The sequence below is a fragment of the Dasypus novemcinctus genome, chromosome 27 (assembly GCF_030445035.2).
Source record: "Dasypus novemcinctus isolate mDasNov1 chromosome 27, mDasNov1.1.hap2, whole genome shotgun sequence".
NCBI classification, from domain to species: domain Eukaryota; kingdom Metazoa; phylum Chordata; class Mammalia; order Cingulata; family Dasypodidae; genus Dasypus; species Dasypus novemcinctus.
This window is the reverse complement of record NC_080699.1, coordinates 44,545,645-44,570,255: the sequence shown is the minus strand read 5'-3', so window position 1 is coordinate 44,570,255 and position 24,611 is coordinate 44,545,645. Positions and strand designations below refer to the sequence as shown.

Below are 24,611 nucleotides of genomic sequence, written 5' to 3'. Positions count from 1 at the left end.
AAAGAATATGCAGCAAATAGACACAGAGAACAGACAACTGGGGTGGAGGGAGGGGAGAGAAATTAATTAATTAATTAATTAAATCTTTTTTAAAAAAGTCAATGAACTTGTATACACCAGCAATGAAAAATCCAAAAAGGAAATCAAGAAAATTCCATTTACAATAGCAACTAAAAGAATAAAACACCCAAGAATAAATTAAATCAATGATGTAAAAGATTTGTACATGGAAGACTACAAATCATTACTGAAAGAATTAATGACCTAAGTAAATGGAAAGCTATCCCATGTTCACAGATTGGAAAACTTAATATGATTAAGATGTCAATGCTATCCAAAGAGATTTACAGATTCAACACATTCTTAATCAAAATTCCAACAGCCTTCTTTTCAAAAATGGAAAAACTAATCATAACCTGAATAGCCAAAAACATCTTGAAAAAGAACAAAGTGGGAAGACTCACACTTCTCAATTTCAAAACTTATTACATCTGATTTATTGGACTTACCACACTCAGCTAAGATGGAGTTGAAGAAGGACAACCACTACACCATGGAGCCTAGAGTGATTACAACTGAAAATGGGAGGATTGCATCCAGCATCCAGGTGGAATCTGACCCTCCTCTTGACATAGAGGTGCAATGGACACAACCAATCCAATGTCCACATAGAAGAGATGGCATTGGATTGGGAAAAGTGGACATAATGGACAAAGGGTATGGGGAAAGGCAGGAAGAGATGAGAGGTGGAGGCGTCTTCGGGACATGGAGCTGCCCTGGATGGTGCTTCAGAGGTAATCACCGGACATTGTAAATCCTCACAGGGCCCACTTGATGGAATAGAGGAGAGTATGGGCCATGATGTGAACCAATGTATATGAGGTGCAGAGGTGCCCAAAGATGTACTTACCAAATCCAATGGATGTGTCATGATGATGGGAACGAGTGTTGTTGGGGGGGGGAGAGGGGGGGTGGGGGGGTGGGGTTGAATGGGACCTCACATATATATTTTTAATGTAATATTATTACAAAGTCAATAAAAAATAAAAAAATTAAAAAAAAAAAAAAAAACTTATTACAAAGCTACAGTAATCAAGACAATAAATGTTTTAGATTGCTAAAAGCTGCCAAAGTTAATATACCAGAAATGGGCTGGCTTTTGCAATGATGATTTATTAGGTCTGCAGGTTCTGAGACCCTGAAAATTTCCAAATCAAGGCATCATCAGGCAATGCTTTCTACCAGAAGACTGGCACATGGTGGCCTCTTCTGGGGGTTTTGTTGCATCAGCTTCTGGTTTCCTTTCTAACAGTACATTGATTTAGGCTCCTTGCTCTTGTGGCTTTTTCCTCTATCTTCTGTGGGATTCTCTCGGTATTCATCGCATTTATGAAGGACTCCAATAAGAGGATTAAGAACCACCCTGGGTCATGTCCTACTGAAGTAAATTAATCAAAATGTCCCACCTACAATGTTTATAACCACAGTAATGGATTAGCTCTAAAGACATGATTTCCTGAGGTCCATAAAAGCCTCAGACTATTACAGTAAACAATGACAGACATATGAATCAATGGAATAGAACTGAAAGTTCAGAAATCAGCACACACATCTATGGGTAATCAATTTCTGACAAGGCTGCCAAGACCACTCAATGGGGAAAGAATAGTCTCTTTAATAAATGGTGCTGGGAAAACTGGGTATCCACATGAAAAAGAATGAAAACATTCTTTTATACTATGTTATCTCACAACACAGACAAAAATTAACTCAACCTGGATAAATGATCTAATTAATAAAATCATAGAATCTTAGAAGAAGGCATAGGGAAATATCTTCAGAATCTTGTTACTAGGCAATAGATTCTTAGACTTTACACCTAAAGACTAAGGTAAACTGGAGTGTACAAAATTTAAAACATTTACGTATCAAAGGGCATTATCAAGAAGATGAAAAGACAACCAACAGAATGGGAAAAAATATAGGTAATCATATATATGACAGGATTTAATATCCAGAAAATACAAAGAACTCCAGAAACTCAACAACAAAAAGGCCAACAACCCAATTTTAAAATGGGCAACGGACTTGAACAGGAATTTCTCTAGAGAAGGTATACAAATGGCCACTAAGCACATGAATAGGTACTGAATATCATGAGCCATTATGGACATGGCAGGTCCTCAAAAAGTTAAACATAGAATTACCATGTGACCTAGCAATTGCACTTCACATATATATTCAAAGAATTGAAAGCAGAGAGGCAGGTAGATAATTGCACACCAGTGCTCATAGCAGCATTATTCACAATGGCCAAAAGGTGGAAGCAACCCAAATGTCCATCAATAGATGATGAATGTATAAACAAAATATGGTACATATATACAATGGAATATTATTTGGCCATAAAAGTGAATGAAGTTCTGACAAGTGCTGCAACATAGATGAACCATGAAGACATCATCTTGAGTGAAAAAAGTCAGATAAAAAGGACAGGAATTGTATAATTAGATTTATATAAAATAACTAGAATATGCAACTTTAAAGAGTATTAAGACAATTGGGGGGGGGGAGATTCTTTAAAACAACACCTCACTATCATTCACCAAATTATATTCCAGACAGGTTTCTTCTAAACCTATGTTTTAAAAAATCAAATCATTGGAAAAGATAAAACAGTTAAAACTGACTGTGAAAACAGTAGGTAAGCACTTGCTAAGCTTTGAAGAAAAGAAAGGAATTGTGTATTTTTTAAAGTTTCAGCTTCTGGAATGAAGGTGGTTATATTATCTGCCAGGCCTGTCTCCCAATGAAAACCATCTCCAAAAGACAAGATTTCCTGGATCAGTGTTGTATCCTGGGAGTCGTCACTGCGAGGACTCGCTGTCTCTCCAAGGGGGGCACTCCGGGAAGAGGCCCAGAACTCTTCAGCCTTAGCCACCACCTGGGTCACTGCCCATGCAAGTCACAGTCCTGCCCCCAGAAGAAGACTTTTGGAGGGGCTGGGCCAGGCTGCACCACCTGGGTATCAACCCCGGCGATCCAGGCAGCCTGCGAACCCCCAGGAGACAGGCCGCCACCCCTGCCCCTGGTCTCCTGGGGTCTGGGGCGAGGGCTTCGTGGGCGGGTCAGCGCAGGCGCCGCGCCGGCGCAGGCGCCGCGGGGCCGCACTCACGTGACCACGGTGTTGAAGCCGCAGGCCCTCATCTTCCGCAGGCGGTCCAGCCAGTACTCGCGCGGCACCCGGAAGTAGTGCATCGTGCCCGCGACGATCAGGAACCGGAACCCGTCCAGGGTGAAGTTGGAGCCGGTGACCTTCAGCCCCATCCCGCGCGTCTGCCGGTGGGACGGGGTCAGGTGACTTTGATCGATCCTGCAAGGACGAAGGAAGGGCACGAAGTGCTAGAGGACTGCCCAAGAGTGGGGTGGGGGGTACATGGGGACCTCACATTTTTTTTAATGTAACATTAAAAAAAATTTTTTAAGACAAAAAAAAAAAGAAAAGAGTTATGCAACATGAGCGGATGGGAAAGGCCTTTCTTCGGGCCAGACACACTTCCCGCAGAACGAGGCGCCTCTCCACCCGTGCCTGTGCCCACACACCTGAACGGGTTGCGTCCTGGGAGCGCGGCCGCCATCCACGAGGCTGAAGACAGACACAGAACGCACGCCAGTCTCGCCTGGAACGCCCCCATGCTAAACACACGGATACAGGAGAGTCAGGGAGAACTGGGAAGGAGGGGAGGGCGCGCGGGGGCCGGAGGACACGGCGCGGGGGGCCCGAGAGGGCGGAGGCGGTCCCCACGCGTGAGGCGGAACTCCAGAGGAGCTGCCACGCGGTCTCGCCGCTCCCTGGCATGAAGACGGCGCCTCGGGGCCAAGCGTCCAGCGGGAGTCCGGGCAATGCGGGGAGGAAGGCTGGGTCGGCGCGGAGCCGCCGTCGGGGCAGGACTGCGGGCGCGGGTGCCCAGGCGCCCCCCGCTCCTCACCGCGGCCTCGGCTTCTGAGGAGAGCAGAGCGAAGCAGAATGAGCGCGAGGCCGCCGGAGCGGGGACCCCCTGGGGAGAAACCAGCAGGCATCGAGCCCGGGGTCCGGGGACCCTGCACGAGAGAGCGCAGGAGGAGCGCCCTGGCAACCGAGGGGCCTGGCCGGCGCAGGCCCAAGGGCGGGGGGAGCCTTGGGGCGTCCCAGGGCCCTCGTGTGGGGATGTCCAGGTGGCACAGGGTCCCCTTACTCAGCCCGGGCCGATCTGGCAGCCAGACGCCTCCGCTCGGCTCTCTGCAGCCGCCGCCCGGACCTGCGCAGGGTCCCCGCGCTCCGGCTCGCGCGCGCGTCTGCGGAGTTGGGGGTGGGCATGGCACCTGCCGCATCTGTCCCGTCCCTCCGCGCGCCCGCCCCTTGCCCTCCCCTCGCCCTCCCCTCCCATCCAAACTCCCGCTTTCCGGCAGCCCCCCCCCGCCGTGCAGACCGCCCCCCATCCTGACAGACGCACCTCCGGGACGCACACCCCTTACAAGGCAGAACCCACCTCCCTCTCAGGCACAACCTCCCCTCCCCGGCAGACCCATTCTCCTGGGACCCGCCCCCGCGGCCCGAGATCAGCAGTAGGAGCCACCGCGCCGACACCAACGCTGAGTGTTCCAGCGGCTTGCAGGGTGGGGCGGCTTCACCGCCCACGGGTCCCCGAGGCAGGCTCTGACCTTTGCCAGTTACGCAGTGTCGTAACTAGGACTCGCAGAGCCCTGGGTGTCCAGAGAGCCCGGGGTGCCTGGGGTCTGTCCGGGAAAGGCGGCCTATGGAAGGCCGTGTGCTAATTACCAGCGCGCTTTGAGCCCTACTCGGAAAGACTTCCCGCACAACCGCTGACCCTAGGAGAGTGCGCCTCCTGGAAGTCCGGGCTAGAGTCGGGAGGAAAGGTTCACCAGTTGTTCACAGTCCAGCGTTCGCCTGTGCTAGGTGCTGAGATGCAGATTAATAAGATAAGGAGTAACCCCTTGCCCTGGAGACGCGAGCGCCCAGTGGGAAGCTAACAGGGGCCTGACTGCCCCGTCCTGCTTCACTGAGGCAGGCCCGCCAGAAGGCAGCTGAGGGGCTTACCCAGAAGGCAGCTTTCTCAGTGTCACTCCAGGGTGTTACAAACCCTCCGGAAGGTTCTGCACACTAAAGTTAGCCAGCTACCTGTCGGGGAGCTTTCCTTGTGCATTCTCTGCAGCAGGGCCTTACAGGTTAGGGGAGGGAAGAGCTGGGTGAATCCAAGGCTAACTGCACCCTTGCAGTTGGGATGGTCCTTCTTACAGCCTGCTGGGGTGGGAGAGCTCCACTTAAAATTCCCACAGCTGGAGCCATGCAATCCAAGGGAAATTAAACTCTCCTCTGTGTAGACACTGAATGCCACAATAACCATTGCATTTTAAGAAATCTCTCTCTCAATTAGAGGCGGAGTGGGCATCACCATTCCAGAATCCTCAGGACTGGAGCATGAACGATGGACTAGAGTGGACTTCCTGGAATTGCGATTCTAGCAATGAAAGAACTTCTATCTGTGATGTGGAGACAGTGGCCACTGGAGGTTCTGAGGGCAGGGAGAGGGGAAAACAGGTGTAACATGGGGGCATTTTCTGGACTTCGGAATTGTCCTGAATGACATTGCAATGACAGATACAAGCCATTATATACCTTGTCATAACTTACAAAATTGTGCAGAGAGAATGTAAATGACCATGTAAACTATAATCCGTGCTTAGTGGCAGTGCTCCAAAATGTATTCATCAACTGTAATAAGTGTACCACACTAATGAAGGATGTTGTTAATGTGGGAAAATATGGGAGGGGTTGAGGTAGGGCATATGGGAATCTCCTATATTTTTTATGTAACATTTATGTAATCTCAGTATCTTTTTTAAAAATTAAGTGTATTAAAAAATATTTACCAAAATTTAAGTCAATATTTCAAAATTAACTAAAATATCAGTGGTTTTTGGAATGATTTTAATACTTACTATTTGTAATTTGCTTTTCCTTTTAATTTTAATAGGTGATTTTCATTATCTCCCCTCCACACTTCCATTTTCCTACAATTTCCTTAGTCAATCATTCCATTGATTCATATTCATTCCTGCAAAACATGTTGCTGTTTGTATGGCTATATTAATTATTTATACAAATGATATTAATTGTACATAGTATTCCATCTTATTGCTTTTTAAGATCTAAGCCCTTTATTAGTCAGTAATCCTGTAATAATTGTCAGTAAATCTGTACTACATAAAGCCAAAGATTTCTTATAGAATTTATGTAGTTTTTCTCTACCTCAGTCTCTACTAAGGTCCACTAGCAAGGCAAAAGCTCTTTCTCAAAAGGATAATAGTTACCACAGAGGATGGCAGGGCTTTGCTCCAAAATCTTCAGGGTCTGTGTTATAATTCTCCTATAAGGGCCTTCCAAAGGTTCAGACAGCATCTCTGTTTGCCACTGAAACTTCTGCTGGATCATACGGCCCCAGTAGCAGAGCGAGAGCAGCTTGCACAATAGCCTGGACCTGTCGTGGAACCTTCCCATGTTCTAGACCCTACTCATAACTAGCAGCTTTTTGGGTGACTCAGGAAATAGGACAGAGTAGCACACCCAAATGAGGAATATGTTGCCTCTAAAATCCAAAGAAGCCAATGAAGCATTATACCTCCTTTTTGGTTGTCAGAGGGGCCAGAAGCAACAATTTATCTTTCACTGTAGAAGAGATATCTTGAAATGCCTCACCACAGAAGTCTAGAAATTTCACTGAGATTGAATGCCTCTGAATTTTTGTTAGATTTATTTCCCATTCCCTGACACACAAATGCCTTACCGATAAGAGTTTACCAAGTAACAACGAGAGTAGTTACTTCCTGCTCAGTAGGTCTAACCAGCATAATGCCATCAATATGATTGATCAGTGTCATGTCTTGTGGAAGAGAAAGGTGTTCAAGGTTCAGTTTGACACAGGGATAGGGAGTTGATATACCCCTGAACTAGGACTGTGAAGGTGTATTGCTGGACCTGCCAGTTGAAAGCAAACTGCTTCTGAGGGTCTTTCTAAAAGGTATCAAACTACCAAGCACCAGCTGATGGTGTAATTAGAAAAAGACCTTGAATAAAAGGGTCAACTCAGACCAGCAGAATATCTCAGCCTTCATGTAACAGCAGGTGTTAAAAACTGCTTTTTGACCTTGAATAAAAGGGAGAAATGAAAAGGACAAATGAGATTATATGGCTATGAGTCCCTAGAAAAGAGTCTGGAGGTCATCAGAGGAGTCGTGCTATGCACACCTCACCAGGGTCCCAGAAATTGCCAAAGTAGATACAAGCCCAGGTATTGGTTCTTCTGAGGACTACAGAGACCCACAAGTTCTATGGTCATGGCAAATGGCTCTGGAGTTCATTGCCATGTCAATTGGCCCTACTTTGGAGTTTATGTTCCTGAGTGTGATGGAGTTGGATTCAGATGCGATCTTTCTACACATGCCTCTTCTGTTACTTTTACCAGACCTGTGGTTGGTGCTGGGGTTTGCGTGCACTGAGGAGACCTGAATCTCTGGACTGTCCATGTGATAGAAAGGTTCTGAGCCTCAACCGAGTTGCAATTCCTACCCTCTGGTTTATTGGACTTACCCCGGCCAGCTAACAGGGAGGTGAAGAAGATCAACCACCACAACAGGGAGCCAAGAGTGCCTACAACTGCAATCAGGAGAAATGTATCCATCATCCATGTGGAATCTTAATCCATTCCTGTGGGTCTAAATCCACTGTAAATAGATTCAGAAATCTTTATTTAGAAGGTCTATTTAGAAATAGACCTTCAAGAGGTCTCTTGAAGATGCTATTTTTAGTTAAGGTGTGTCGACCAAGTGAGGCCTTAGTCCTATTACTGCAGGCTTTATTAAGAGAAAGCCACCGCTTGGAGGAGCAGAAGCTGGGCATCAACAAAACTGGAAGAGAAAGGAGAGGACCTTGCCATTTGCCAAGGATTGCTCCAGCCACAACACTGCCAACCCCAGGAGGATCAGCTCTCTGGCCTCTGAAAACGTCAGCCAATAAATTCCTGTTATTAAGGCAATCCATTACGTGGTATTTGTCATAGCAGCTAGGAAAGTAAAACAGCTAACTTTTGATCTATGTTTCAGTCAGTCAAACTGTTGGGGCTCTTGTAAAGTTCTGAACTAAAACTTTGAATCCAGAATCTTTGTTAAATGTGCCCCTATCAAAATTTCAGCTTGGTCCAACTTTATGTTCCTTCCACCATTATCCCACACCCTTAATAATCATTCTCACACATATTCCCCAGATTTCTCTCCATATAACTTGGAGAACTCACGCTGTTCTCATCCTCATATATCACACTTTTTATCTCACTTTTCAGAGCTTTCTGGAACTTCAGACTGGTTACAGGTCCAGAAGCAAAGAAGGGTGGTAAGGTGGGTCCTGAGAAAAATCAGCAGTGTCTTGAAGTCAGCTACCTCAAGCCATTACAGGCCCATAAACAAAGCAGGATTAACCTCCTCAGATGGATTGGAAGTCTGCTTCTGTTGACAAAGAAGACCCAGGAAAATTTAGATACTCAATGACTCATCTTCTTCAAGATCTGCCAGTATGTACCAATTCCAATTTTCAGAGTACTATTCCTTCTAATTGATAAGAGCAGATACCCTGCAAAACTGGAGATTCAGTTTCCCTTGTACTTGCAATTGCAGGATCAAACTCTGGGTTCAGTTTTCAGAAATCTAAATTCTGTGATTATAGGAGATAATGGTGTATTTAAGGCACACAAAAATTTGAGATCATTTATGTGGCACTAGAGCTGGGAATTTGAAGCCCAGCATTCATCCTTTTCTTTCTCCACTTTCTGCAAATTGAAAGTAACCAGTCAACCTTACTTTGACTGTTTCTCCCCAGGATAGAAACCCAGCTAGATATTCTAGATATCTAGAAGAGATATCTAGATAAACACTAGATATTCTAGGGTTTGCATTTTGCAATGCCTCTCTCCTAGTATTTATTTTTATATTAGTAGTCTTAATAACAATTAGCATTATTACTAATTATTATATTAGTAATAATATAATATTATTATTTATACATATTTATGTCAGTATTTTTTTTTTAAGATTTATTTTATTTCTCTCTCCTTCCCCCCCCCCCCCGTTGTCTGCACTCTGTGTTCATTCGCTATGTATTCTTCTGTGTCCTTGCATTCTCGGCGGCACCAGGAATCTGTGTCTATTTTTGTTGCATCATCTTGCTGCATCAGCTCTCCATGTGTGTGGCACCATTCCTGGGTGGGCTGTGCTTTTATCGTGTGGGGCGGCTCTCCTTGAGAAGCACACTTCTTCGCATGGGGCACCCCTACATGGGGGACATCCCTTCGTGGCACGGCACTCCTTGCCTGTGGCAGCACTGCATGTAGGCCAGCTCACCACACAGGCCAGGAGGCCCTGGGTTAGAACCCTGAACCTCCCATAAGTGGACGCTCTATCAGTTGAGCCACATCCGCTTCCCAGTATTATTTTTATATTAACATTATGAGTGCATTGTGGGATGAAAATATATTATTTTCGAAATCTAGACTATAGAAAAGTATTAATTATGACAACTGATATCTTGATTGTCTAATGGTAAAAGATTCAAAATTTCCAAAAATAAGACATACAAGAAAGAACATCATAAAACACTATGTGGCCCAGCTATAAACAATACATATTAATGTAAACACTAAATATAAATATTGAGTTAACCAAAATTCTTGATGTAACTATACTGGTAGGAAAAGTAGAGAGAAAGACTATGTGGGTGTGTGGAAGGGGTGTAGGAGCCATAAATTCTCATCTTCTATATCAAGATACAAATAATTTTACCTACAATAAATAAAGATGGAAATGAGAGCTATTGTTTTTCATTAAAATCTTTATGAAACTACTTGACTTTTAAAATTATTTACATAATTAAAACTATTAAAAAATAGAAAACAAATTGCCAAAGGCAGTTCTAAACCATGTCGTATCATCTTGCTTCATTGGAACACTGATATTAAGAACAACTCCTCCTCCATTTTTCCCTAAGGGGAAACAAAGGTAGCTACCCGACGAAAGAACACTGCATGCTCCCATTGTCTCAGCCAGGGGCCCTGAAAGGTGTGGTGGACTGGGGCTCTGTGGAAGGATAGAGCAGCCTTTTTCTGGTGTCTTCTGAAGATCAGGCTTATTGGACCCTGCATCCCAGCAATTACAGAACCTGATACCTAAAGCTGTCTCCACAAATGGGGTTTAAGACAAGTTTAGATGCAGTGCTAAGGAATCCATCAAAAAGTTGATGGCATTGGAAAAGAAATGGCTATGTGAGGGCTTGGCATTTCCATAGATGAATTACAAACAACTTGCATCAGTTATTATGGGGGAAAAGCCCCAGCTGTCTTCACGGTTGAGATAATGACCTGTCCTCATTGGAGGAGACAGAAATCTTGTTCAACAGCAGAGAAAAAGATTCTGAGTAGCGATGTGTGTAGCGGGGGTGAGGATGGGGCGGATCTGCTTGAGACAGTTAGCTGCAATTCAGAGAAGGGCAGGACCCCAGGACAGGTTAGAGAGGGAGGAAGAGAACTGGAGTTGTGCAGCCGTGGGAAGGTTTCCAGCTTGAGCCCCCAGAGCCGCCTCTGTGGGCAGGAGGTGCTGGCACCTGTCGTGGCCGCGGGCTGGTGCAGCACTTTCCCTCTACTGGAGAGGGAGGCTGATCCCGAGAGAGGCCGATTCTGCAACCCTAGGACCCTGACCCAAGCCAGAGAAGATAACCTTAACCTTGGGCAGTAGGTGTGATAAGTTCTTCGACAGCAGGAAGCATATTTTAAACATTTCTCTTCCTACACAGCAGGCATTCAACAAATAAACAAGTATTAGTTGCAATTGAAAAGGTTAAGTGTTAGTCTCTCAGTACCAGTTTGTATGTAATAGAAAATATTGAGTTCTCCCTGCACACCGGGAAGATATGTGCGAGTGTAATAACTTGGGTCATAGGGGATCTCTATAAAAATGCTTGCTTTTCAAAAACACTGTAAATTGATTTCCTAAGTTACTGAATTTGCCAAATTCTTAATAAGGAAGAGGCCTTTATTTAGAGCCTCATTTCTTAGAGGAAGATTTCTTTAAAATGGTGTTTCCAGGATTAGCCAAATGCCTAGTCGAATCTAATGGAAAAATAAACACACATAAACAAAAATTAAGTTTTTTTGAAAGTTAAATACCAACTGGGAGTGGATGTAGCTCAAGCCATTGAGCACCTGCTTCCTACATGAGAGGTCCCAGGTTCTGTCCCCGGTGCCTCCTAAAAATACAAACAAGCAACAAGCAAACAAATGAAAAAAACAACCAGGGGAGCTGATGTGGCTCAGTGGTTGAGGGCTGGCTTCCCACATACAAGGTCCCAGGTTCAATCCCTAGCCCCAATACCCAAAAAAATTAATAAAATAAAATAAAATAATAAAATAAAATCCAACTTGTGGAACCAGGTTAGCATCCAAAGTAAACTTTATTCAATGATATAGTACTTATATTTATCTGAAAATAATAAAAAACTAAAAAAACACCTTAGATAAGGAATGGAATTCTGGAAATATCCTTGGGAAGGGCTTAGAACCTGGGTCCCTCAATGCTTCCTGGCCTCATGCCTCCATAAAAAAAAAATACTAATATAACTTACTCAATGTGCAAACAAAATCTCACCTTCTAAATATCTGGATAATTCACAGCCTAAGCACAATTTAGGAAGAAAGTTTCCTAAATATTTACTTAGGTTTAATATTCAGTGGAATGCTTCGTAGGAAGTGGGGAAACATGAGAAATGTGCTCTGTAGCTCCTCCTAAATAAAGGAGGTAATGGAAGGAAGGGAGGGAGGGAGGGAGAAAAGGGAGGACATTTTCTCTGTTTCTCCCTCTTCTTCTTATCTAAAACACAAAGTGGGAGAAGCAAATTTCCTTCAAGAAGTGAAATACCAAAACAGAGAGCAATTTAGACGACTTTTATTCTTCTTTACCTCTACTCCCGCCGTCCTCCAGCCCATTCTTTATGGAACAGCAAGAATGATCTTAAAACATTGACCAAATCATCTCACTCCTTCCTCTCCTTAAACTCATTTGACAATTTCTTAGAGCCCTGAGAATAAAATCTAAACTCCTTACTTTGCCCAAAATTTTCAGAGCTCTGCCAATTCTAGGAACACCAAGAATAGATATGGACCCAGGTTTTGTTTTGTTTTTTTTTAATCTGACTGATTCATTTTGATAGTTAGCATAGTTGAGCTTCGGCTGCCATCTGGACAACTAGACCCCAATAATGTGTATAGACGTTGCTCTCTGTTGGTTCTCAACCCTTGCCAATCTCTCCCTTCCTGCGCTTCAAGTCTGTTTTCCCTTCTTCACACCCATGAGTCTCTTTTCTGACTCAGAGGCTTTATAGATGCTGTCCACGCCATATGGAATGTCCTTCCTCACTCCTGTTAGATGGATGGCTCCTTCCCATATCAAGCACCAGCCCTGTCTCAATCCTGAACTATTCCTTTCTTGACTAGCTTTCCACACACACACTTTCTTGTTCCCATTCCTTGTTTTATTTCCTTCAGAGTACTCATCAAAATGTAAATAACTGTCTTATTCACTCTTTTTTATATCCGTCTCATAACAGCAGAGACGGTCAGCTAGTATAGCACCTAGCCAATTAAAAACTCTTAATAAGTATTTGTTGAGTGGATATATAATTTAGGAAGCCATTTAATGAACGTAGAGTCCCCTAAAACAAGAGAAACAACATGGTTAGTGATCAAGATAAGGAAATCTTCAGGAATATTGGAGAAAGAGGACACACCGTGCAGAGATCAGTAAGCGTAACAGCTACAGACTCCCTTTGATGGTTCAAAAAGAGCAATTACTCAGAAAAATACAGTTTGATCTCTGTGAGATGATTCATCTTCCCTTAGGCTGAAGACACAGGTATGCTTTAGCCAGATCATAATGGAAATTACATTGGGCTCAGTTAAGAAATTTCCAGGTCAACAACAAAGGAGGCTGAGGGAATCTGTGATGAAGATGAGGCATTATCTTAGCTTGGGACAGATACTTTGAATTTAGAGAAGGACTAGAAATTCAGATCAGGTTGGAAAAGGGTAGTGAAAGCCACAGTGATAAGGTTTTGCTATGGAAATACTGATGATTTAGAAGTCCAATACAATTATAACTGTACAATAATAATACAATAATGAAGTGGATTATTATTCATCCATAAACGAACAACGTACTATATAACATGGATGCACCTTGAAAACATTGTGCTAAATGAAAGAAGCCAGACATAAATCACACCGTATGATTCCATTTAGATGAAAATCCCAGAATAGGCAAATCTATAGTGTCACAAAATAAATTAGGGTTTGGCTAGTGCTGGCACTTGGGTGGGAGAGGGGTGGAAAGAGAGACTGATGGTGATGACTAAATGACTGTGGTGATGATTGCATAACCTCTATGAATCAACTAAAGCCATTGAATTGTATACTTCAGATGGGTGGATTTTATGGTTTGTGAATTACAGTTCAATAAAGCAGTTTAAAAAACTCATTGCCTAATGCTGCTAATTAAATTAAACAGAAATGTCTCTCAGTAAATCAGCTTTTAAAATCCATTAATCATTTTAAAACGACTATTTCTGTGATAATAATGAGCTCGATATATGTTATAAAAATGAAAATACAGGAATGACATCTTTTTATCTGAGCAAAACAAAGTTAGACCCTATACTAAAGCTAATGTTATTACATTTTTTTGAGTTTGCTTAATATAAAATATAAATGATCATTATATGAATAGGTACTTAAAAGCAGTTAATTCTAATGGAGACATGGAAATAGACATGCTTTTATGTCTTTATAAATTCGTTCTTAGAAAACCCTAGGCAATACTGTAAAATTACATAGACCTATAAGATTGTTCTACTTTAATATTTTGAGTGAAATTTAAAGATAGAGTGTTTCTCTAATAAATATCAGTAAGTTCATGTTATTATTATTATATTAACATTACTACATTTGGAAACATTGGAAACATTAACAACATTACAATATTTCCAATATTTACATTTGGAAATATTGGAAACATTAGCAAGATTAGACTAATACATACAAAGGTATGAAAAAGCTGTATTTATTTAAAGGCTTAGATTTCAACACAAACTATATAGAGAAAAATATTTTACCTTTGTGAGCATTAACTAGATATATTATTTTCTCAATTCTAAAACTAAAATGTTTTTCATATTTTAATATCCCTGATATTGGACTGCCTCTTAGAGTTGATGACATCTTAGGTTGGAGTCATGGTTTAATTATCAGCATTTTCTGTCTTTTTTATAAAATTATAAAATTATAAGTTTATAGTTATAAAATTATAGTGTATCTTATAATTGATGGCATCTTACTTAAACTATTTCTTACTGGATTTTCTAAAAGTCCAAAATGAAATTTGAATCATCATTGTATTATGAATATTAACTGATTACACTGAAATACAATTTGTTCAAGAAAGGGAAGGATTCATTCTGGTTCAGTTCTGAAACTGCCAAGTTTCTGAGTAAAGTGTTGATGGCCATTGGGGCTCAATGAGTTGTTCATATTTTTGTTTTGCCTTGTTTTTATCTATTTGCTCACTTTTGTATATATTTTCTTTGCTTTTTAGTGTCTTTATAGACTAGTGGACTCTTATATATTCAGCATGTTTGAAGTTCCTTCTTTGGCCAATAAAAGCTCCTCTCACTGGCTTGTGTGTCCCTTTTCTGTTTTTTTTTTTTTAATTTTAAATTAATAGATCACAAGGAATGTTACATTAAAAAACATAAAAAACAAAAAACATAAGAGGTTCCCATATAACCCACTCCCCATTCCCTACCACATCACTTTTATAAATTGTATTTTTTGAAGATATATACATCACAATTGTGTGTCCTATTGATAGCTACCTTGCTTTCTTTTTTTTTTTTTAAAGATTTATTTATTATTTCTCTCCTTGAGCACATCAACACTGCACGTGGGCCAGCCCCACACAGGTCAAGGAGGCCCAGGGTTTGAACCGCAGACCTCCCATGTGGTAGACAGACACCCTAACCACTGGGCCAAGTCCACCGCCTACCTTGCTTTCTGACACACACAAAATTCTCCAGCTCATCTGTATTTCCTGTCCCAGAGTTAGACTCAGTCATTCCTCCAAGGAACCCTGGTTCCTTTTAGCATTTAGAGAACAAAATCTGTGTCGTAGTTATTCTCGTTGCTATTGGGTTTTTATTGCTATTAAGCCTTTTAAGTGAACAGATCTTAGAAATACTTATTTTTGAGACAACAATAACAACAACAAAAGACCCAGTTTTCCAAAGTGATTATACTACTTTGTCCTCCTACCATCAATATATGACAATTCTAGTTGTTTCATATCCTTGCCACTGTTTGGTATTGGCAGGCTTTTTTATGTCAACCATCCTAGTTGATTTGTATTTCCATACACTTTTTGTTTGTTTGTTTTTTTGTTTGTTTGTCTTCAACTTTGTTCTTTTTTTTGTCTTTATTTTTTTAATATTACATTAAAAAGATATGAGGTCCCCAAATACCCCCCACCTCCCTCTTTAAACTCCTCCCCCCTTAACAACAATCTCCTCCATCATCATGAGACATTCATTGCATTTGGTGAACACCGCTGCACCTCATGGTCAATGGTCCACATCATAGCCCACACTCTCCCATATTCCACCCAGCGGGCCATGGGAGGACATACAATTTCTGTAACTGTCCCTGCTCCATACACTCTTGAGAATCAACTTGTCAAACTCCACCAAAAAAAAAGAAGTCTTCTATTTTAGTCTGCTAGGCTAATGAAAGCAATATAGCAGAAATGGGTTGGCTTTTACGATCGGGATTTATTAGCCTATAAACTTATAGTTTCTAAGGCTAGAAAAATGTCAAATCAAGACATCTTCAGGCAATGCTTCTCCCTGAAAACCAGCTGCCAGTAATCCTTGGTTTGTCTGTCACATGGCAAGATACGTAACGGCATCTACTGGTCTCTCTCTTCTCTTCATGGTCTTGTTGCTTTCAGCTTCTGGTTCCCATGACTTTCTCTCAGTTTCTTGCTTCTCTTGCTCTCTCTTCCCCCCACCCTGTATTCATCTTGCTTATAAAGTACTCCAGTAAGAGGATTAAGACCCACCCTGGGCCATGCCTTATCTGAAGTAACCTAATCGAAAGGACAGCTTACAATAGGTTTATACCCACAGGAATGGATTAACTTTAAGAACATATTTTTTCTGGAGTCCATATAGCTTCACACTATCACATCTTCTGAGATTTTGATTGGTATTGCATTGATCATTGATAGGACTAGGCCATATCCTTAGTCCCTGACCCAAACAATAGCCACAACTTGCACAAGTTGCAAGTTTATTATTAACCTGCCCCATTGTGAATGTGCAACCAACCATATACTCAGAAGGAGCCACATCCCCTGACATAGAAAAGCCCCCCATCCAGAGCCTACTGGTCCAGATACAGTTCATTTCCTCACAAGAATAACAAAGATCCCACACGACCCCACCAACCCATCCCATACCTCTAGAATTCACTGCTGCAGCCCACCACCCCCAGCCATCCCTATAGACCCTCGGTTCTTACCCAAGCCCCAACCTGCTCGCACTAACTAAGTGTGTTCCCGCCTATAGATGTACTATATAAATTCATGACTGCCTCTGCCAGTGGCAGGCTGAAGTTTCTATCTTTAGACCTCTTCCTGTTGGATTTTCTCAATAAATCCTTGCCTGCAATTGCTGTTCTCCAATACCCAATTGTCTAACTCTGAAATCTAACAATCATTTTGATAGTTCACCCACCACTCCCCCCACAGCAACACTCTCCCTCATCATCATGACACATCCATTGCATTTGGTGAATACATCTCTGGGCATCACTGCACCTCATGGTCAATGATCCACATCACAGCCCACACTCTCCCACGCTCCAGCCAGTGGGCCATGGGAGGACATACAATGCCCGGTAAATGTCCCTACAGCACCATCCAGGACAACTCCAAGTCCCGAAAATGCCTCCACATCTCATCTCTTCCTCCCATTCCCTGCACCCAGCAGCCACCATGACCACTTTTTCCACACCAATGCCAAATTTTCTTCGATTACTAACCACAATAGTTCATGAATAGAATATCAGTAAGTCCACTCTAATCCTTACTGTATTCCTCCGTCCTGTGGATCTTGGATTGGTTGTGTCCATTCCACGTCTATGTCAAGAGGGGGCTTAGATTCCACATGGATGCTGGATGCAATCCTTCTGCTTTCAGTTGTAGGCACTCTTGGCTCCATGGTGTGGTGGTTGACATTCTTTTTTTTTTTTTAATTCATTTTTTAAAAAATATTACATTAAAAAAATATGAGGTCCCATTCAACCCCACCACCCCCACTCCCCACTCCCCCCACAGCAACACTCTCTCCCATCATCATGACACATCCATTGCATTTGGTAAGTACATCTCTGGGCATCACTGCACATCATGGTCAATGGTCCACATCATAGCCCATACTCTCCCACGTTCCATCCAGTGGGCCCTGGGGGGATCTACAATGTCCCGTAATTGTCCGTGAAGCACCACCCAGGACAACTCCAAGTCCCGAAAACACCTCCACATCTCATCTCTTCCTCCCATTCCCCACACCCAGCAGCCACCATGGCCACTTTTCCCACACCAATGCCACATTTTCTCTGTGGACCTTGGATTGGTTGTGTCCATTGCACATCTACGTCAAGTGGGGGCTTAGATTCCACATGGATACTGGATGCAATCCTCCTGCTTTCAGTTGTAGGCACTCTAGGCTCCATGGTGTGGTGGTTGACCTTCTTCAGCTCCATGTTAGCTGAGTGGGGTAAGTCCAATAAATCAGAGTGTAGGAGTTGAAGTCTGTTGAGGCTCAGGGCCTGGCTATCATATTGTCAGTCCAGAGATTCAAATCCCCTAGATATATCTTAAACCCCAGCAACCAACTACAATTCCAGTAAAGTAGCATGAAAGTCTTGTGAAAAGAGATCCCATCTGAGTCCAGTTCCATCACGCAGAAACACCAGCTCCAAAGAAGGGCCAACTTACATGGCAGTGAACCCCATCTGCCATGACCATAGAACCCCTGGGTGTCTTTAGCCCTCAAAAGAACCAATACCTGGGGTTGTATCTACTTTATCTGTCTCTGAGACTCTGCTCAGGTGTGCATAGGGGCAATCCTTCTGACAACCTCCAGACCCTTTTTTAGAGACTCATAGCCATATAAACTCATTTCTCCTTTCCATTTCCCCCTTACATTAGGTCAAACAGCATTTTAAACTCCTGTTATTATATGTAGACAGGGATATTCTGCTGGTCTGCATTGAACCTTTAATTCAAGGTCATTTTCTAGTTTCATCATCAGCTGGTATTTGATAGTGATTCCTTGGTGCCAGGGAGGCTCATCCCCGGGTGTCATGTCCCACGCTGGGGGGGAATGTATTGCATTTACATGCTGAGTTTGGCTTCGGAGACTGGCCACATTTGAGTAACATGAAGGCTGTCAGGAGGAAACTCCCAGGCACAGTGCTGCTCTAGGCCTTGTTCTTATTTCAGGCATATAGGCTCACAAGCATAGTCATTAGTATCAGGGGCTCACTGTTGGACCCTCATTCCTTCCTGGTCCTTACCGTTGCACCTGGGGGACTGCTGCTGCTCCCCTAGGGACCACGACAGAGCATCCCCCGGCCAGGAACCCAGTACCCCCCCAGCTGTTGTTTTTAATTGTTTCCACTATGAGTATATCCAAACATTACCATGCAGATCTTGGTCCCTGGCAGTGGCCATAAAAGGAGCTCTCATACAGCTCCCGACCTCCAGGATTCTGGGGCAGCTGGCAGTCTCTTCAGGCAGATCTAGCAGTGGGACTCCAAGACTGATGAATGCATGTATCCTGGGAGAATGCGTCTCTTCCAGCATTCCAGCAGACTCCCCATTGGGGTGCCTTCTCAGAAACTGGAACAACCTGCCCACTGATGATCTAAAAAGCAGCTAATCTCTCTCTGCAATACCACGTGGCTGCAGCACAAGTTAGAGGATGACCAAGAGTGGTTGCTAAATGGGACCCTCAATTTCAACCCTATACTCCAGCTAGCCCTGCTGTGTAGAAGGGAGCGAAAATGGGTAGAATTCCTCTGTGTCTAGCTTTTTATAGCTTTGTATCAGAATAAGAGCTCAAGGGGTTCTTGTCAGAATGCTATGCAGATGGAAACCCTGGAACGCAGAGTAAGCCCCATCTTGAGAAGGATGACCCCCTTCTTCGTAGCCCACCTCTTTATGACCCAGCTCCAGTCCCAGAAGCCCCTTTAAGTTCATCTCCAGCAGGGGCTTCAGCACCGCCCCATGTGCCTTGGGTCTAGTCTGGCACATGTACAGGAGTGGAGCCTCACTCCACCCAGGTAGGAAGTCCGAGGGTCTCTACCCTATAAGAGAAGTGGCTAATGGGGACGCAGGAGCCATTACAGTGCATGGCCCCTGCTCTATGGCTGAGCTGGCACAATGCAAAGAGAAGTTAGGTTGGTTTTCCGAGGACCCCACCAAATTTCCTGAGGGGTTCCAGCACCTCACAATGATCTTTCAACTAACGTGGGAGACATGCACATTCTTCTTTCAACTTGCTGCACCCTAGAGGAAAAGCACAGCACCAGGACTGAGGCACGAGGGCACACTGATAGACTTGACCCCCCCAAGAGCCTAATCGGTATGTGGTGGGTGCAGCAGCAGCTCCTAACACAGACCCTGGGTGGAACTATCAAAGGGGACAGGCAGTTCTGAAGGCTGGGGATCACATGGCCGTGTGCCTCCTTGAAGGGACGAGGAAGTACGTTACCAAACTGGCCAATTACAGTAAGTTCAGGGAAATTGCTCAGGAGCAAGAGGAAAACCCAGCCTTATTTCAAGGAAGGCTGGTGGAGGTAATAAAGAAATAGACTCCAGTAGATCCTAACTCTAAGGAGGGACAGACCCTCAGAGCGACTTACTTCATCAGCTAGTCTGCCCCAGATATTCATAAGAAGATGCAAAAGCTTTCCATGGGCCCCCAGACTTCCATGAACGCTCTTTTAGAAACAACCTTCCCAGCCCTCAGCAAACACCGCCAAGAGGGAGAAGGTAAGGAGCAGCAGGCAGGGGGTTGGAGACAGGCTCACCTTGTAGCAGTCACTGTTAAAGGCACCTTGTCATCTCAGGGCCACCCAAGTTCAGGCTGCACGTCAGCAGGAACCTGCTCGGGGTGGAAAGGCTGGCCCTGGAAATGTGGCTGCCTCAAGCCACCTCACCCCTGGCACCCACCAGGGCCTTGCCCCAGGTGCAGAAAGGATGGGCACTGGGCCCAGGAGTGCACTGCTCCCCACAGAAGGACTGGGGCTCCCCAAGGAGCCCTGCTTACCATAACCGAGGAGGACTGGCTCCCTGGACAACACTGAACCATCAGCCAGGAGGAGCCTCGGGTGACCCTTGATATGGCAGGTAAGATTACTAATTTCTTAATTGATATGGGAGCCACCTGCCCAGTCCTGACCTCCCACTCTGGACTTCTTTCATCTCAGCCTTGCCCTGTAGTGGGAACTGAAGGAAAATCAAGGTCTAGGCTGTTTGCTAAACCCCTCTCTGGTAGACTGTAGACCATGGATACCCAGGCTTGGAGAAATAGCCCGGCCACATTACAATGCGATTGCAGGGGCTAGTAACCAACCCTTAGAATTGGGAACGGGCCAAGAAACTGCCTCCCATGCCTTAACACAGGGCTTAGTTAGCCCCAGCCCTAGGATTTCCTAACCTCACAAACCTTTCTTTCTGTATGTAACTGAGAAGTAGGGAGTGGCTCCAGGAGTGTTAGTCTAGAAACTGGGTGAGATTCCTCCACCAGTAGCTTGTTTCTCCAAACCCCTGGATAACACAGTGCAAGGCTGGCCACCTGGCCTGAGAGCAGCGGGGCAACTGCCCTGTAATTGAACAAACCCCCAAATTAACCTGGGGGCAACCTCTCACAGCCTACACCCCACACCAGGTAAAGCACACACTTAAAGCCAGGGACCATCAGTGGCTTACAGGTAGTTCTTTAATTAAATACCAGGCTCAATTATTAGGGACCCTTAGACCCAACCAGGAAACAGCTGGCAAAGAAGCTGAATGATGCAGTTCACGGAGAAGGGGGGAGAGCGGATCTTGTAGAAAGGAAAGCCACCCACTGTCCTCCCTGGGCCAATGCCTCCAGCGTGGCATTCTCCCTTCACCACCACAACTCCTACTACAGGTACTCACCTGGGCCTGCTGTCGGCCTCGCTTTCAAAGAACAGCAAATGGCAAGGCAGCTGCACCAAATTCCTTTATTTCCTAGATCCCACAGGAGGTTTGAAAATTGAAGTCTGGCCCAAACCGCCTGCTGGACCACTGACCTGCCCCCAGTCCTCCATTGTTCTGTGGCCCAGACCCTAAGCCAGCTGTATTCTCATCTAGGCTAAGCTCGGAAAACTGCAGCAAAGGGTTGTCAGAGCATAGCGGGGCCACGGGAAGGTGAGGTCTGGGGAGGGTCTCCTTGCCCAGATGACCTTCTTTTTAGTTTTTGTTTTTTTTTTTCTTTAGGAGGCACCAGGAACCCAAGGGACCTCCCATGTGGAAGGTGAGTGCTCAACGGCTTGGGCCACATCTGTTCCCAACTCTCTCTTTTGAAATAATTATAGGAAGTTGTACACAAAAAGTACAGGGAAGTCCCACACCACCTGTGCCCTCCTCCCCAGCAATAGCATCTTTGCATAAATGGAGTGTAATACCAGTACCACGACACTGACGTTGCCCTTATTCTGATCTCACCAGTTATACACACACTTGTGTGTGTGCAAGTCTATCATGCGTGCAGCTTTGTGTAACCACCATCACAGTCCAGGAAGCATTTGTGCTGTCACCACAGGACCCCCAACCACTGCAACCCCTCATCTGTTCTCCATCTCTATACTTATGCTATCTGAAGTGTCATATAAATGGGATTCTCTGGTACATAACCTTTCGAGTTTGCCTTTTTTTTCATCTAGCCTAACACCCTCAGGTTCCAGCCAAGTTGTATGTCCAGTTAGTTGACATTTGATGATATGTCTTGCAGACTTCTATATGGGGTGTGCCAGCAGCTGCAATTAGCATTCATTGGTGCTGATGGTCTTTTCCAGTCTTTCTCTATTTGCTTAATAAAGGTCGAGTCGTTCCCTATGTGCCAGGAAAGCACGAAGGATGAACCAGAGATGGTCTCAGATTCTGACCGCCTCGAAGTCAGTCTAGACTGTTTGCAGACAAAATGCCAACTCCTGGCACTTGTAGAAGTGCTGAAGGTGAGGGGCTCAGGGCCTTCCCTGGCTGAGGGCTGCTTGGAGTATTCCCTATAGAGCTCTTTATTAAAAAATTGAGGAGACTGTAAAGGTGGAGAAAGAGCCAGAAGTAAATTGCAGGACCCCTGCGCCTATGCTGGGGTGAAGAGAGGAATGTTCCGTGGGGGTCCTGACATGCGCAGTGCCATCCCTTCCTGCTGGTGGCAGGAGGAGAGCGTTCTGCATGAGCTGGGCCGTGGGTCCAGAGACCGGTGGGAGGGACAAGAAGCCGGGTGGACGGTGCAGGACCCAGGTGCACGGCAGCACAGCCCGCACCCACTTGCAAGTGGTGGGGGGGCGGCAGGAACGCCCTCAGCTAGAGCAGGGACGAGTGCCGGGGGCCCCCTCCCTTTCCACGGCTGGGTAGTCACGATGACTTTACACTGTTCTAAGTGATGAAAGAACATCTTGTCCATCCTGGCTTGTCCTTTTGTTCCTTCTCATCCATGACCTGCTACAGGTTGCCAAGCATTTAGGACCTGATTTTCTGTTGGAAAGCCTGGTTCACTGGGTCTCCTACTCTCTGGCCCCCTCGATCCTCTCTTCCCGTACCGGCAGGAAGAACCGGCACTGATCCAGAACTCTTGGAACAAGTGACCTATTCTGTTCCAAAATCTCTTTGTTACCTTGCTGCTGTGGCCAGGCAGCTCCAGCCCCACACACAGGCCCAGGAGAGTGCCCACTCACACAGTGGATCCCAAACTAGGACCAATCAGCCTTTCTGGATGCCCAGAGAAAACAGATTTTGTGAGACAAGAATGTATCTGTAAATGTCAAAGCGAAGACTGTGGACAAAGGGAGCTCTGCAGTGAAGGGACAGCAGCTCAGTCTCTGGGCCTGACTTGTGTGGGCCTCTTTCTGCCACTCCAGGAGAAACTTTACTCATGGGTCCATGTGTCCTGCTTGTGTGAAACTAGCAACAGGGAAATGCAATCCTGCCACTTACCCAAAGAGAGGCAAACTAGAAATATTTGGTTTTCAGTAGATTGACTCTCACAGTCACAATCTTGGATATTTTACAGGCTCTCAGAAGAGCGGTGCTCTACAACCTCAGCCTGCCAACCGCGTTAGCTTGAGCTGGTCACCCTCACTTCACCTTGTTCCTCCATAAAATGAAGCTGGTAAGAGCGACTACTATTTATTGGGAGTGCTTGATATACTCTTTTCTTAGCCCTTCGTCTGGATTCTTTCTCTCAATTCACCAGTTATTCCTATGACATCAGAACTTCTATTATATCCAGTTTACAGAGGAGGAAACAAGCAAAGGGAGTTTTGTTTAAAGTCACACAACTAGGCAAAGAGCAGAGTGGGCCATCAGGTCCAGATAAAGGAATCTGAATCCTAAGCCAAATCTCTTCACAGAACAGCAGGTCGGGCATTGCTATTTGGAAAAGGGTTGCAATTCAATTCAGTTCAACACAGCTTGACAAGGATCTCCAGTGCCTGCTCTGTGTGAAGGCTGCTTGTGAAAATCGAAAGGAAAATGTGAAGTAATTTACAGCGAAGTGCTTTGGAGAAACTCTATAGTGTTTTTAAAGAAAAGTATACCTAGGTAAGTAGTAATAAAGTATTTCTAACTTATCAAATCTATAAGAGAAAATTTTAAGGTTCTCTAGAGAAACATGCAACTGTGGGGACGGGCAAGCCCAGTTTCCACAGGCCAGGCTGCAAGCCGGGAAATCCAACAAAGGTTTTCAGTGAATACCCCAGGTGAGGCCTGAAGGCTGAAGAGACAGACAGCCTTCCTTCAAACCACTGAAATCATCACTGCTCCCTTTAAGGCCTTCAATCAATTGGACGAGATGTCTCTCCTTGCTGAAGGCAATCTCCTGTAACCAGACGTAGGTACAATCAACATACTGAGATTTAGGTCCATAAAATAACCTCATGGTAACAATCACACCAGTGTATGCTTGACCAAACAACTGGATACCATCACCTGGCCAAGTTGACACATGAGCTTAACATCCCAGGTAGCTTATACATTCTCCTGTTTAAAATATATATATGCAATTAAAGCAGTTTGATTTCCTCTCACTCATTTATAATAGTACTACAATGGGAAGTAGCTTGAAGATGTACTGACTTGTTAAGACAACTTGT

At 44.5% G+C, this 24,611-nt stretch overlaps 1 protein-coding gene across 1 annotated transcript in view; it reads right to left on the bottom strand.

Moving 5' to 3' along the window:
• LOC101423221 (beta-galactosidase-1-like protein 2) overlaps positions 1-4,352 on the bottom strand; it is an 88,679-nt gene extending 84,327 nt beyond the window's left edge. The window contains exons 1-3 of the mRNA XM_004467678.5: positions 4,236-4,352; positions 3,604-3,696; positions 3,176-3,373 (exon numbers count right to left, since the gene is read on the bottom strand). Coding sequence (XP_004467735.1) covers positions 3,176-3,373; positions 3,604-3,695 — 290 coding nt within the window. The 5' untranslated portion in view covers position 3,696; positions 4,236-4,352. The remainder of the gene's footprint in view (positions 1-3,175; positions 3,374-3,603; positions 3,697-4,235) is intronic.
• Positions 4,353-24,611: the final 20,259 nt, after the last annotated feature.